Genomic DNA, 16224 nt, shown 5'->3' with positions numbered 1-16224 from the left:
CCAGTTACATACTCCTGATACCCAAACTGGAAGAAATTCTTGCTCATGCCACTAAGATGTATTTCCCAGAATTTCTATAGTAGTACTTGCTTATATGATTAAAAAAAAAATGGAATCAACCTATAAATCTGTCCCTAGTAGAACGGATAAGGAATTTCCTAGTTCTAAAATGGCAATGAAAATTAAACTACACATAGCAACTTGGCTGAATCTCTCAAACGTAAGGTTTCTCAAAGGAATCAAGTTAGATGATACATATACTATGAGAGCATTTATTTACTATATCATAAGCTATGTTGCTTAGAGAACTATTCATATGTAATGAAAATTTAAAAATTACCAGGAGGAGGCAAGTTATAGGAAGAGTCACATAGATGAGGAATTAATGTGTTGATAATGGTTTATTTCTTAAGCTGGGTATTAGGTATCATATATTCCTTATATTATGTCTTTAAAATATTGCTTAATCGTTAAAAGATTGAATGGATGTGAAAATTCTATTTTAATGATTATTAAAAAGAAATTTGAGAAAATTTTAATTTAACATTTAATGTGATCTTAAAATGGAAATGAGTGACTTAGGAAAGAGTTACAACAGGGACACCTAGCTGGCTCGGTCAATAGAACATGTGACTTTTTTTTTTTTTTTTTTAAGATTTTATTTATTTGACAGAGATCACAAGTAGGCAGAGAGGCAGGCCGGGGAGGGGGGGTGGCGCAGGGGGAGGGGGAAGCAGGCTCCCTGCTGAGCAGAGAGCCCAATGCAATCCCAGGACCCTGAGATCATGACCTGAGCCAAAGGCAGAGGCTTTAACCCACTGAGCCACCCAGGCACCCCAGAACATGCCACTCTTAATCTCGGGATCATGAGTTCAAGTTCTACATTGGGCATGGAGCCTACTTTAAAAAAAAAGTAACAAGATATAGTACTAAGGATGTTATTTTGATTCTTAGCTCAAAACTGAAGGCCTAAAGCCTTTTTTAAAAAATATTTATTTATGCATAAGAAACAGAGAGAGGCAGAGGCAGGGGGAGAAGCAGGCTCCCTGCTGAGCAGGGAGCCCGATGTAAGACTTTATCCCAGGACACAGGGATCATGACTATCTTAACTATCTGAGCCACCCATGCACCCTCTAAAGCCTTTTCTTTAGGTTTTTACTTAAACTGCCGTACAGCTTTTTTTTCTCCTTTAATTTGAAATTTTTTTCAGTTTTATTGAAAAATGATATACATGACTAATTTTAAGGTGTACAAGCAAGATGGCTTGATTTTCTTATGTAGTGAAATGATCACCACAGTAGGTTCAGCTAATATCCATCCTCTTGTACAAATAGAAAAGAAAAAAGGTAAAAAATTTTCTTCTTGTGAGGAACACTCTTACGATAAACCCTCTTAGCAACTTCCCTAAGTATCATAGAGCAATGTTGACTATAGTCATCATGTTGTGTATTATATTCTCTAGTACTTATTTACTTTATAACCGAAGTTTATACCTTTTGACCATGTTCCCCTCCCCTAATCCCCTCTGCTTCTGATAAGCAGATCTCTTTTTCCTAGTTCGGGTTTTTTTTTTTTTTTTTTTTTTTTTTTTTTAAGATTCCACTATAAGTGAGATGATACAGGATTTGTCCTTCTCATTTTTTCTTTAAGAGTCTGTGGATAGTATATAACCAGTTATTATAAAATGTCTTTTCTAAATTAATGGGTAATGTTAGTAACCAAAGTTAGTTTCCAACCAAAATGTAGCTTCCGTACATCAAAGCATTTTAGAGGGAGTGGATATTCTATTTTTATGTATTTGGTATGGAAAATTATTATTCTTAAAAGAATACATGTTTGTACATGTTTCCTCCTTCCATATGGGCTTGTGTAAACAGACTTTAAAATTGAATAACCTAGTGATGCTGTACTCTTAAGGGCTCCCAGGTTTATTTGAATTAATCTTTTTCTCAAAGGTGCACGCCCCAAGTTTGGACGCCGACACAGTATGGAAAACATGGAACTTATGAAGTTAACACCAGAAAAGGTTGGCAGCTTTTATGTTTTAAATTTCTTGAACTGTTAAAATCAAATATTTAAATAACTTTTAACTTAAATGAATAGTTTAAATAAACCTTGTCTTGTATAGGTATCACTTTAAAATTTTCCTTTAAAAAGAATGAGGAGGGTGCCTGGGTGGCTCAGTGGTTTAAGCTGCTGCATTCGGCTCAGGTCATGATCTCAGGGTCCTGGGATCGAGTCCCACATCGGGCTCTCTGCTCAGCAGGGAGCCTGCTTGCCTGCCTCTCTGTCTACTTGTGATCTCTCTCTGTCAAATAAATAAATAAAATCTTAAAAAAAAAAGAATGAGGAAAAAAGTACAAGTCCAAAAAGAATGTGTGTAGTATGATGCCACCTGTTCAAGAAGAGCATTATGCATAGATGTCCTTTGTAGATGCATAAAACCTTTCCAGAAGCATATGTAAGAAAATTGCTAAGAATAGTTGCTTCTGGGAAAAATACTGGGTGTCTGAGTTAGGAGAGATATTTACTTTATATATAGTTTGAACTGTTTGAATACTTTAACATGTACATGTATATTTTAATTAGAAGAAAATCAGAAAAAAAATTTTAAAAGGGTTAGGAAGCTTTTTTTTTTTTTTTTCCCAGCTAAGTAATGGCAAAATTATTGGCAAGGTTAATATTCATGATCAATCTAGTTTTTCTGGCTACATTTCTTAAAAGCATTTTCTTAACTGACAAATAACTTTTTATTCAAGATCTTGTCTAGGCTTTTTTTTTTTTTTTGTAAGAGAGAAGGGACTTTATAATTAGAGCTTATTTTTGTCTTTATTATTTTTTATTAAGTTTTTTGTTTTAATTCCAGTATAGTTAACATAGTGTTATGAGTTTCAGGTGTATAATATAGTGATTCAGTACTTATATATACATTACTGAATGCTCATCACTCTAAGTGTACTTTTTTTTTTAAGATTTTATTTATTTATTTGACAGACAGAGATCACAAGTAGGCAGAAAGGCAGGCAGAGAGAGGAGGTGGGGAAACAGGCCCCCCGCTGAGCGGAGAGCCACATGGGAGGCTCCATCCCAGGAATCTGGGATCATGAGCCGAAGGCAGAGGCTTTAACCCACTGAGCCACCCAGGTGCCCCTTTAAGTGTACTCTTTAATCCCCATCACCTATATCATCCATCCCCCCACCCTGGGAAAAGGTTTTTGAAAAAAAAAAATCTAGACTACTTTCTTACACCTTCATTTAACTTAATTTTACATTGTTAAAGTAGGTTGTCGTTCTTTTATGGTATATTATATAAAATGCTTCTTATAAAATAAGTTCATTATAATAACTTTAGAAAATTTCAACAAGGAAATTAAAATTATCAGTAATCCCACCTCCCAATATTTTGGTATTTATTCATCTTGCGTTTTCATATGAATACTGTCATATTTAAAGATATTTTATAATGCATATTTATCATTTCCATGTTAAACATTTTTCTGCCCTATTATATCAAGCATGTGGGTTTTTAATATTCACATTTTTGTGAGAATAGTTTTCAAAAGACTAACATCTAATTGACTTGATCTTATATCCAGTATTTTTTATTCCAGTCAGTGTTGTTCATAAACTGAAGGATGTCATGATTTCCCCCAAATATCTACCTCTTTCTTACCTTGTCAGTTCTCAAAGCTGTCCAATCTGCAAATTATTAAAAAAAAAAAAACACCTTTAAGTCAATTTAAACCTCTTTTTCTTATTCTTGAGGAACATACTAATAAGTAACAAAATTAATTTGCTACCTTGTGCCTAGCTCTGTACTAACCATAGATTCCTTTAAGAAGCTAACCAGATTCATTTTTTTGGGTGTTGAGTTTGAGAAGTTCTTTATAGATCATGCATACATGCCCTTTATCTGTAGTGTCATTTGCGAATATTTTCTCCCATTCCATGGGTTGCCTCTTTGTTTTGCTGTTTCCTTTACTATGCAGAAGTTTTTATCTTTTTTTTTTTTTTTTAAGATTTTATGTATTTATTTGACAGAGAGAGAGATCACAAGTAGGCAGACAGGCAGGCAGAGAGAGAGGAGGAAGCAGGCTCCCTGCTGAGCAGAAAGCCAGATGTGGGACTCGATCCCAGGACCCTGAGATCATGACCTGAGCCGAAGGCAGTGGCTTAACCCACTGAGCCACCCAGGCGCCCAGAAGTTTTTATCTTGATGAAGTCCCAAAAGTTCATTTTTGCTTTTGTTTTCCTTGACTTTGGAGACATGGTTTGAAAGAAGTTGTTGAAAAGTTACTGCCTATGTTCTCCTTTAGGATTTTGATGGACTCCTATCTCACATTGAGGTCTTTCATCCATTTTGAGTTTATCTTTATGTATGGTGTAAGAGAATGGTCGAGTTTCATTCTTCTGTATAGAGCTGTCCAATTTTCCCAGCACCATTTATTGAAGAGACTGTCTTTTTTCCATTGGATATTTTTTTCCTGCTTTGTCAAAGATTAGTTGACCACCGAGTTGAGGGTCCATTTCTGGGATTCTGGGTTCTCTATTCTGTCCCATTGACCTATGTGTCTGTTTTTGTGTCAGTACCATGCTGTCTTAGAGATCATGGCTTTGCAGTATAGCTTGAAATAAGGCAATGTGATACCCCCAGCTTTTTCTTTTTTAACATTTCCTTGACGATTCGGGGTCTTTTCTGGTTCCATACAAATTTCAGGATTGTTTGTTCCAGCACTTTGAAAAAGGCTATTGGTATTTTTATCAGGATGACGTTGAAAGTATAGATCGCTCTGGGCAGCATAGACATTTTAACAATGTTTATTCTTCCAGTCCATGAGCATGGAATGTTTTTACCATCTTTCCATGTCTTCTTCAATTTCCTTCGTAAGTGTTCTATAGTATGGATCCTTTCCCTCTTTGGTTAGGTTTGCTCCAACGTATCTTAAGGTTTTTGGTGCTATTGTAAATGGAATCAACTCCCTAATTTCTCTTTCTACTGTTACATTGTTAGTGTATAGGAAACCAACTGATTTCTATGCATTGATTTTGTAACCTGCCAGGTTACTGAATTGCTGTATGAGTTGTAGTAATTTTGGAGTAGTCTTTTGGGTTTCCACATAAAGTATCATGTCACCTGTGAAGAGAGGGAGTTTGACTTCTTCTTTGCCAATCTGAATATCTTTTCCTTTTGTCTGATTGGTGTTGCTGGACTTCTAGTACTTCTAGTACTATGTTGAACAATAGTGGCGAGAGTGGGCATCCTTGTCATGTTCCTGATATTAAGGGAAAGGCTCTCAGCTTTTCCCCATTGAGAATGATATTTGCTGTGGGCTTTTCATAGATGGTTTTTATGAAATTGAGCAATGTTCCCCCATCCCTACACTCTGAAGAGTTTTAATAAGGAAAGGATGCTGTATTTTGTCAAATGCTTTTCCTGCATCAATTGAGAGGACCGTGTGGTTCTTGTCTCTTACTTGTTTTTATCATATCGATTGATTTGCGAATATTCAACCACCCTTGCATCCCAGGGATAAATCCCATCTGATTGTGATGGATAATCCTTTTAATGTACTTTTGGATCCTATTAGCTAGGATCTTGTTGAGAATTTTGGCATCCATATTCATCAGAGATACTGGTCTGTAATTCTCCTTTTTGATGAGGTCTTTACCTGGTTTTGGGATCAAGGTAATGCTAGCCTCATAGAATGAGTTTGGAAATTTTCCTTCTGTTTCTATTTTTTGAAACAGCTTCAGGAGAATAGGTATTATTTCTTCTTTCAATGCTTGGTAGAATTCCCCCAGGGAACCCATCAGGCCCTGGACTCTTGTTTTTTTTTTTTTGTTTTTTTTTTTTAAAGATTTTATTTATTTATTTGACAGAGAGAGATCACAAGTAGACGGAGAGGCAGGCAGAGAGAGAGAGAGAGGGAAGCAGGCTTCCTGCTGAGCAGAGAGCCCAATGTGGGACTCGATCCCAGGACCCTGAGATCATGACCTGAGCCAAAGGCAGCGGCTTAACCCACTGAGCCACCCAGGCGCCCTGGACTCTTGTTTTTTTTCCAAAATTTTTGTTCACTGCTCAGTCTCATTACTGGTTATCTAGGAAACAAGTAAGTCAAAAAATGGGCAGAAGATATGAACAGACACTTCTCCAAAGAATATATACAAATAGATAACAGGCACATGAAAAAATATTCAACATCATTAGCCATCAGGGAAATTCAAAACCACACTGAGATACCACCTTACACCAGTTAGAATGGCAAAAACTGACAAGACAAGAAACAACAAATGTTGGAGAGATTGTGGAGAAAGGGAACCCTCTTACACTGTTGGTGGGAACATAAGTTAGTGCATCCACTTTGGAAAACAGTGTGGAGGTTCCTCAAAAAGTTAAAAATAGAGCTACCCTATGACCCAGCAATTGCACTACTATTTACCCCCAAAATACAGATGTAGTGAAAAGAAGGGCCACATGCACCCCAGTGTTCATAGCAGCAATGTCCACAATAGCCAAACTGTGGCAGGAGCCAAGATGCCCTTCAACAGATGAATGGATAAAAGAGCTGTAGTCCGTATATACAATGGACTATTACTCAGCCATCAGAAAGGGTGAATACCCAACATTTAAATCAACATGGATGGAACTGGAGGATATTATGCTGAGTGAAGTAAGTTAAACAGAGAAAGACAATTATCAAATGATTTCACTTATTTGTGGAACATAGGGAATAGCATGGAAGACATTAGGAGAAGGAAGGGAAAAATGAAGAGGGGTAGTCAGAGGGGGAGACGAACCATGAGAGACTATGGACTCCAGGAATCAAACTGAGGGTTTAAGAGGGGAGGGGGTGAGGGGATGGGTGAGCCTGGTGATGGGTATTAAGGAGGGCACATATTTCATGAAGCATTGGGTATTATGCACAATGAATCATGGAACATTGCATCAAAAACTAATGATGTACTGTATGATGGCTAACATAACATAATAAAAAAATTATATTTAAAAAAAAAAAAAGCTAACCAAATTCAACCCTGTAATTTTCCAAGAGCCAAATAATGACAAGTTTTATCTTTAAAATATGTTTGGAATTAGTTCTGTTTTCTTTTCCTCATCATAAAGTTGCACTGAGTTATTTCATTAGTCTCAACAAAGTAAAGAAACATATATAAAGAAAAAAGATGTCTTAGAGATGCTTCTTGGGAATGAGTGTAACTGAAGGGAGGTCTTGAGACCCTGGATGTCAGAAAACGCCTTTTTGCTACTCTCACATTTGATTGGTAGTTCCACTTACATTGGAATTATTGGCTGGAAATAATTTTCCTTCGTAATTTTAAGGACATCGTTCCAGTCTGTGTTCTTCAGTGTTTTTGTTGAAAGGTCCAAGTAAGTATATAGGAAACATTTAAAATTTTTCACATTTCGAAACACTTGGGATATAGGTGGGTTTTATGTTCTAACATCTGGGGCCATTTAGTTTTTCTTGAATCAGTAGACCCTGAAGTCCACTCTAGCAATAGTTTCCCCTTATCACCTGTATGAGAAAAGGAATGGGAGCCTGTGCGGGGGGCAGGGAGGTGGTTCAGGGTATGGGGAGGCTTCATTTGATGCAGATAGCTGGCTTAGTCGCTCACTAGCTGCCTGTCTCAGGTATGGTAGCCTCAGGAATAGGACTTACTCTAATTTGTGCCTCATGATGTAACCATGAAAAAAATGTGTTTTATCAAATTATTAGTTATTACATAACATAGACTTTTGGACTTATTTGCAAACACTTAAGACTGAAATGTTGAAGCCGCAAATGTCACATAGCTACTGTACATACTGTAGGTTTCCCTTTCCACAGAGTAAATATTTGTTATATTGAGTTTGCTATTTAGAGGTTAAGAATATTTAAACTAGGTCTAGGCCTATATAAATTGCTCATTAGATGTTTTGCCTATTGAGAATTAGTAGCTGGTGAAAACAAAAAATATCACCAAAAATTACTACTGCTTATATAAATTTTAATAATTTAAAATTTTAAATTTATATATAAATTAATGTTAATTTCTACAGTTAAAAATTCTATGTGCATCCAAAATTTCCAGTTGTAACAGATTAACTAACTCACGTTCAGAATAAAACTTGCTCTTTCCCTGACCATTCAAATTTTATTTTTATGGGATTTTGAAAAACTGTTTTCTTAAGTTCTTAAAAGCCACCATTTTATGTTTTGGTAATGAGAAATCCACAGTATACATTTGGTACGAGCTGTTGAAAATAGACACACTGGCAAAAAGGAATTTTTTAAGAGACCTAGCTGCCCCTCCATACAAAATGAGTGGTGACGGCAGGTTAATATTAGAGAAAACCAGAGATAGCTTTGTTTTTTTCATGTCCTGCTTTCCATTTTTTATATTTATAATTTTGTAGGTACAGAACTGGAACAGTGAAATTCTTGCTAAACAAAAGCCTCTTATTGCCAAACCTTCTGCAAAGCTGCTCTTTGTCAACAGATTGAAGGGGAAAAAATGCAAAACTAATTCCTCCACTAAAGTTCTCCAGGATGCCAGTAATTCCATTGATCACCGAATTCCAAATTCTCAGAGAGTATGTATAAAATAAGATTTTGAGTATCTACATTTTAGTATTCTTATACTGAAACTGAATATTTGGAAATTTATATTGGACATTTAATACAAAATGCCATTTTTATTCAAAGAAGTCTTCCATATTTCCCTCTTTCTGTTGTCTTCAAAGCTAGAAACTATAATTTCTCCATTCATGTTGTTTCACTACTTTGGACAGTAATTGTCCCTATTTGCAAAAATACTACCTTTTATTTACTGCAGTGTCTCCCAGTAAAACTGTCCTTCTTGCAGCTTAGAAGTTAAACAAATGAAATTTAGATGATCAAGGATTTTAAAATACTAATTTAAAACAGTATCTGCTAGCATCAACTTCTGTTTATTTATACTGAAATTATAACAGTTAAAAACTATGTTTGATGAAACAAGAAACAAGTTATTAAATATAATTTAAAATATTAAGAAATAAAATATCTGGAGTATCTCTAATCTAGCTAAGTTATACTCTGATAAAAGAATCAAAATAAATTACAAAGATGATTCTTCAAATTATCAAGTCCATTTTTCAATGAGAGCTTTTGGGAAAATTATGTTAGTCTTTATTTATTTATTTTGAAAGACTTCTCTTGTCCCTTAAGAATTAGTTCTGCCCTTCTCCTAAGGCCTATAACACTTGATATAAATGTACCTCTACTATAATATTTACATCATTATGAAAAAATACTTTTTATTAAACACTGCAACTGTCATTTTAAGCTTTGAAGCTTTCCAACTAAAGTATGACTGGTTTCCCTCTGCCCCAAATATTCATTTATTTGAAGTTTTATATTTTTTCAAGACCACATCTTTAATAAAGGACTTGGAAATCACAGTTCTTAGTTTTCAATTGGAAATCACTGGAAATTGGAAATCACTATTCTTAGTTTTCAGTTCTTAAATTAGTTTACTTTCAAATTCTGTTGTAGAATCTTAGAACTGAACTTTGAACCTGTTTAAAAATAAACTGCTTCAGATACTGAATGAATTTATATAATGAATACTGAATGAAATTATATAAATTCATTCAGTATCTGAAGCAGTTCCCCAGAGTATGAGGTACATTTTTTTTTTAAAGGTATTTATTTATTTATTTGAGACAGCGTGAGCAGGGGGAGTGGCAGGCAGAGGAAGAAGCAGACTCCTCACTGGGTAGGGAGCCCGGCACAGGACTGGATCCCAGGACCCTGGGATCATGAGCTGAACTGAAGGCAGGTGCTTAGACTAAGCCACCCAAGGTCCCTGAGGTACATTTCTTTAGCCTTGGAAATATAAGGATTAAAAACTATACATAACTAGGGGCATCTGGGTGGCTCAGTGGGTTAAGCCTCTGCCTTTGGCTCAGGTCATGATCCCAGGGTTCTGGGATTGAGCCCCACATCGGGTTCTCTGCTCGGCGGGGAGACTGCTTCCCCCCACCCCCTGCCTGCCTCTCTGCCTACTTGTGATCTTTGTCTGTCAAATAAAATCTTAAAAAAAACTATACATAACTAGAAATGCTTTTTATTAGTTGGATTGGAGTAACTCTATTACCAAGGTTGCCATCTTGAATTCTTTATAATGAAAGTGTCAATTTTTATTTTTAATCTTCATTCTTTACCTTTTGCACATGTATCATGATATCATTCCATTCATGATATGGAATGATAATGCTGGAATATTTAGATTTTCTCTCAATATTTCAGAAAGTCAGTACAGATACTATTGGCGATGAAGGGTTCTTTGACTTGGTAAGCCGATTTCAGAGCAATCGGATGGATGATCAGAGGTGCTGCTTACAAGAACAGAGCTGTGGGCCTGCTTCAACTGCATCTTCTTCCACTCCCCCTAGAGTGATGCTAAAAAGTGAGTTATCTCTGCTTCTCCCCCAGTTTTAATAGTTCCTTGTGATATTCTTATGATTTCTTTCTGAGAGTTTAGTTCTCATCAGAGCAAGTACAGTAAAGGAGCCCGAACCCAGGTGTATTGGAAATGCTGGTATTTCTTCAGTTCAAAACAAAGTTCTGTTTCAGTTCCCCTAGGTTTATATGTATTTTAGTCCACTGCACTTTCTACTAACTATAGCATACTGTCTCCCTAGATTCTTTGGAACTGGGAAAAAAATCTAACTTTAAAAGTAAAAATAGGGGAATAAAAAATTTAAGTTATACATATCTTATAATTCTATATAAAACAAAAATGCATCCTATCTGGATTTTAAAAAGCCGAGACAGGGCTACCTGGGTGGCTCAGTGGGTTAAGCCTCTGCCTTCAGCTCAGGTCATGAGCTCAGGGTCCTGGGACCGAGTCCCACATCGGGCTCTCTGCTAGGCAGGAAGCCTGCTTCCTCCTCCCTCCCTCTCTCTCTCTCTCGCTTGCCTGTCTGCCTACTTGTGATCTCTCTCTGTCAAATAAATAAAATCTTTAAAAAAAAAAAAAAAAAAAAAACGAGAAGGAAGAGGAACCTATGACTAAGGCTGAGGCTAAGGTCTGCCTGTACCTTAGAAAGATCTAAAATGGGTTACTTAAATTTCCTACTTCAGCTACCGAAAGACTTCCTCTGCCACAGACTAGGACTTACTTACCAGTAACACTTACCTCTTCCTATCCAGGGCATAGAATAAAAACAGTCTCATTCATTCTCACGTGAGAAATTATCTAAGAAAGTTTATTACCTTCCAAAATCTAGCTCCAGATCTTATAAAGTATGTTTTGTTTTGTTTTTAAGTAGGCTCCACATCCAGCATGGACCCCAACACAGGGCTCGAACTCATGACCGTGAGATCAAAAGGCAGGCAGTTAACTGAGGCAGCACCCCTTGTAAAGTTACATTTTGAGTGGACATTAGATAAAGGAAATACAGTCAAATCTGAGTAACGTCGAACTGGATAACCTGAAGTACTCTGGGCTTCTTTCATCCCTCCCTGCCCATCTAGTCAGGCCCCAGCCTGTCAGTGACTTAGGGGGACAGAGTGGATGTTGGGACTGAACAAGGCTGAAAGGAACTATACGTGTTTAAAAGTGTGCTTAAATGTTTTTGTAATGTTATGGATTTTTTTCTGATTCATAGCACCATCTGTTTCCATGGTATCCCCCAACACGGATGAGTTTTTAGATCTTCTTGCCAGCTCACAGAGCCGCCGTCTCGATGACCAAAGGGCCAGTTTCAATAATTTGCCGGGGCTTCGACTGACACAAAACAACAATAAGTCTGTACTTGGCCACCTGATGACTAATGACAACAAAGAGCCTGATGAAGACTTCTTTGACATCCTTGTAAAATGTCAAGTATGTATGCATATTTATGACAATCTGTATGGCTCAGATGCTATTGGGAGCTTTGTCAGTATTATAATTTTAATTTGGGAAGGGCTCATTTTGTATTAGGGACACACTTATTATTCAGGGGTCCATCATACACTACAGATCTCTGTGATGGCTTTTTATATATATATATATATTTTTTTTTAATTTATTTTTATTTATTTGACAGAGATCACAAGTAGGCAGAGAGAGAGGAGGGGAAGCAGGCTCCCTGACAAGCAGAGAGCCCGATGTGGGGCTCGATCCCAGGACCCTGGGATCATGACCTGAGCTGAAGGCAGAAGCTTTAACCCACTGAGCCACCCAGGTGCCCCTCTGTGATGGCTTTTTACTTGTATTATTTTGGTGGTGAGGCGAGGTGAGATGTTGCTGATGACTCTGAGCTATGGTGGTGAACAGACTGTGAGTGTGTAAAAGGAGACCTAGAAAAGAGCCCCTCTTCCTAAATGTTAGGAAAAAGCATTGGGATTAGCCAGGGATTAATATGGGGAGTCTAGCTGGGGCCCTCTCTAGAGAACTTTAGGAGTAATGCACATATTGGTAGCTTTCATTTTTTAGTTATTTTAATAATTACTTGTCAAAATGGTTAAAGAATAGCTCAAATAACTTGAACAGGACCATAAGAAAAACAGTTATTTTTACTAAAGAGACATTTCCTCTGCCCAACCCTAATTGTGTTTTCTCATTCATAAAAAGATGAGATGATGATACATATACTACCTACCTCATTCAATTAACAGAAAATTATTGAGCATCTATTATGTTTTCTGCACTAGACATTTGAGACATACTTGGCTTTTAAAGGATCCTACATTTTAGTGTGAGAGTCAGTAAGTCTGTACATGTACATAGATATTCTATGTCAGGTACTGATAACATGCTATAAAGAAAATTAAAGCAAGATACAGGAGTTGGGGTATCCAGGAATGGTGGTTGTTAGGAAAGAGGTTTCAGTATTGGCATATGAACAGAGAGCTGAATGAAGTGAAACAGCCATGTGAAGATTTAGTGAAAGTGTTCCATGCCGAGATAATAGGTCTCTTCTTGGATATAAAAGCTTAGCAGGCTTAGGGAATGACAAGGTGGCCGGTGTGACTGGCATGGAGTGAATAAAGGATAAGAGTGGTAGGACATCAGGATGGAGAAATAACCAGCCTATATCTTATAATCCATGATGAGGTTCTTGTATTCCAATCATTCTGGCTACTGCTGAAAGCATGTGGAGTGGCAAAGGGTATTAGCAGAAAAGCCACCTAGAAAAACCAATATGGGTAATTCAGGTAAAAGAGGACTTTGACTAGTGTAGTGGTGGTAGTAGTGATGATAAGCAGTCAGAATAGGGATATATTTTGAAGTTATGGTTGATGGGTAAGACCTGTTAATAAATTGGATGGAGGGTATAAGAAAGAATCAAGGAAGGCTCCTATCTTTTAGTCAGTGAATGGTGCAGTTTACTGAAATGGAGAAGTCAAGAGGAGAAACAGGTTTGGGAAGAAAAAGCAGTTCTACTTTAGATATGTAAATCTGAGTTACGTAAGTAGATCCTCAAGTAGAGATGTTGAGTAGGCCACTGGATATAAAAATCTGGAGCCCCAGAAAAGATTTTGGGAGTCATCAGCATATAGCTGGTATTAAATGCTTGGGAAGACAGTATCCAAAGAATAAAGAAACAGGAAGACTAAGCTCTGGGCATTCCAAAATCTAACTGAGTAGAGTAAGATAAGCCAGCAAAGCAGCAGTCAGCCCAGAGAGTGGTAGAAGCAAACTGAAGAAAGTGTTTTAAGAACATTGCTAAGAAGCCAAGTAAGATGATGGGCTGATCTATGAGATTTGGCAACATGGAGATTATTAGTCTTTTTGAAAGATACTGTTTTAGTGACATGACAGGGACAAAGGATTGAGGGGGTTGAGAAAATGGAAAGTATAAAGGAGAGATAGAAGTGGGTTTTCTTACTTGGGAAGTTAATACTGCATGTATGCTGATAGAAATGATCATAGAGGGAGGAACGGGTGATGCAGCATAGTATGGGATAATCAAAGTTTTTACACAGAGTATTATGTGTACAGATTTGGAGGTAAGTGTAGGTAGGAATTCTCTCTGGTGGCTTTTATTTTCTTAGCAAAGTAAGAAGTAGGGACATTAGTGGAAATTGTGGAACATAGTTTCTTTAAGAAACTGAAAGCATTTTGAGCAGGGGAAAGTAATAGAAGTACTGAGCTACCCTGAGGACTCATTTGAATAAGTCACGGAAATAGGTCAGTACAGTGGTGTTTTTTTTCTCGAGGTATAACCACCTACTTAAGGATAAAGAGATGTAATCAAGGTCAGTATTTTGACAGAATAGGATAGATTGGGAGAGAAGCACACACCACAGAGTTAGTTCAGTAAGGGACTTTGGAATCTAGGGTGCATTGAAAAGAGAAGTAAGGAAATGAAAGATACGAAAGTGAAAAGTAACAACGAGCCCAATGGCTTTTAAGAAATACTGTCCCGGGGGGGGCACCTGTGTGGCTCAGTGGGTTAAAGCCTCTGCCTTCGGCTCAGGTCGTGATCCCAGGGTCCTGGGATCGAGCCCAGCATGGGGCTCTCTGCTCAGTGGGAAGCCTGCTTCCTCCTCTCTCTCTGCCTGCCTCTCTACCTACTTGTGATCTGTCAAATAAATAAATAAAATCTTAAAAAAAAAAAAAAAAAAAATACTGTCCCGGGGCGCCTGGGTGGCTCAGTGGGTTTAAAGCCTCTGCCTTCGGCTCAGGTCATGATCTCAGGATCCTGGGATTGAGCCCCACATTGGGCTCTCTGCTCAGCAGGGAACTTGCTTCCCTCCCTTTCTCTCTCTGCCTATTTGTGATCTCTCTCTCTGTCAAATGAATGAATGAAATCTTAAAAAAAAAAAAATACTGTCCCTTGGGGGCACCTGGGTGGCTCATCGGGTTAAAGCCTCTGCCTCAGTTCATGATCCAAGGGTCAAGCCCCACATCAGGCTCTCTGCTCAGTGGAGAGTCTGCTTCCTCCTCTCTCTCTCTGCCTACCTGTGATCTCTGTCAAATAAACAAAATCTAAAAAAAAAAAAAAAAATTGTCCCTAATAACATATCATCAATATATATGAAGCAAAAAAGGAAAAATGAACGTTTCTACAAAAACAGTTGAAGGTTTCAAGACCCCTCTCAAAAATAGGTAAGACAACCAGGCAGTGGATAAACTTGAATAACACAATAGGCTGACTAGGTCTTACAGAACATACATTCTTCTCAAGTGCATATGGGATATTCTCCAGGAGATACCATATGTTAGGCCACAAAATAAGTCTCAACAATTAAAAAACAATTTAAAAAACACAGAAGATACTCTGACCCCAACAGGATGAAGTTAGAAACAACAATAGAGGGAAAAATGGAGAATTCACAAACTTGTGGAAATTAACCAGTAGGTAAAGAGGAAATCATAAGAGAAATTAGAAAATACCTAGAGACTGATGAAAATGGAAACACAATCTTCTAAAACTTTGGGATACAATGAAGGTAGTACTCTGAAAAATTTTATAGCTGTTAAGAAGGAAGATCTCAAATTAACAACCTAACTTCATAGATAAACTAGCAGAAGGAAGGAAATGGAGAACAGAAAAACAGGGGGAAAAAAAATCTTAAATCTGATTATTTGAAAAGTTTAACACAACTGGTAAATGTTTATATAACTGGTAAACAGTTAACTAGAGTAAGAAAAAGAAAAGCCTCAAATTACTAAAATTAGAAACGTGGGGACATTACTCATATTCCACAGAAATAATGATTTTAGGAGACTACTCTGAATGATTAGATGCCAACAAGTTGAATAACCTGTATGAAATGGACAAATACCTAGAAACACAAAATCATCCAACACTGAATCATGAACAGAAAATAGTCCCATAATCCATAAGGACATTGCATCAGCAATAAAAAACTTCCTGACAAAGAAAAGCCCTGGACCTGATGGCTTCACTGGTGAATTCTGCCAAACATTTAAAAAACTACACTCATACTCCTCCAAAAAACTGAAGAGAAGGGAATACTTCCTATTCCTAAATCATTCTATGAAGCCAATATTGTCCTGATACCAAAGCCAGACAAGACACTATAAGAAAATTTATGAGGCCAATACCCTTTTTGAATATAGATGCAAAAATCATCAATATAATACTAGCAAGCAGAATCCAGTAAATGGATTATATACCATACCCAGGAGGAATCTGTTCCTGGAATACAGGAATGATTCAACACGGGAATCAATGCAATAGATACACATTAATAGAATGAAAGTGGGGGGTGAAACCCC

The 16224-nt window shown here is 37.1% G+C and overlaps 1 protein-coding gene across 5 annotated transcripts in view; it reads left to right on the top strand.

The window, feature by feature from the left end:
• The window catches only part of GPSM2 (G protein signaling modulator 2), a 66034-nt gene that overhangs the window by 37881 nt on the left and 11929 nt on the right, over positions 1–16224 (top strand). For 4 of the 5 annotated variants that reach the window (XM_047728461.1, XM_047728460.1, XM_047728459.1 and 1 more), the window contains 4 exons: positions 1956–2026; positions 8417–8593; positions 10293–10452; positions 11657–11874. In XM_047728461.1, the coding sequence (XP_047584417.1) occupies positions 1956–2026; positions 8417–8593; positions 10293–10452; positions 11657–11874 (626 nt within the window). The remainder of the gene's footprint in view (positions 1–1955; positions 2027–8416; positions 8594–10292; positions 10453–11656; positions 11875–16224) is intronic. The other variant, XM_047728462.1, reaches the window with a different exon arrangement.

This window comes from Lutra lutra, chromosome 4 (genome assembly GCF_902655055.1).
Source record: "Lutra lutra chromosome 4, mLutLut1.2, whole genome shotgun sequence".
NCBI classification, from domain to species: Eukaryota; Metazoa; Chordata; class Mammalia; order Carnivora; family Mustelidae; genus Lutra; species Lutra lutra.
This window is presented reverse-complemented; position numbering and strand designations above follow the sequence as displayed.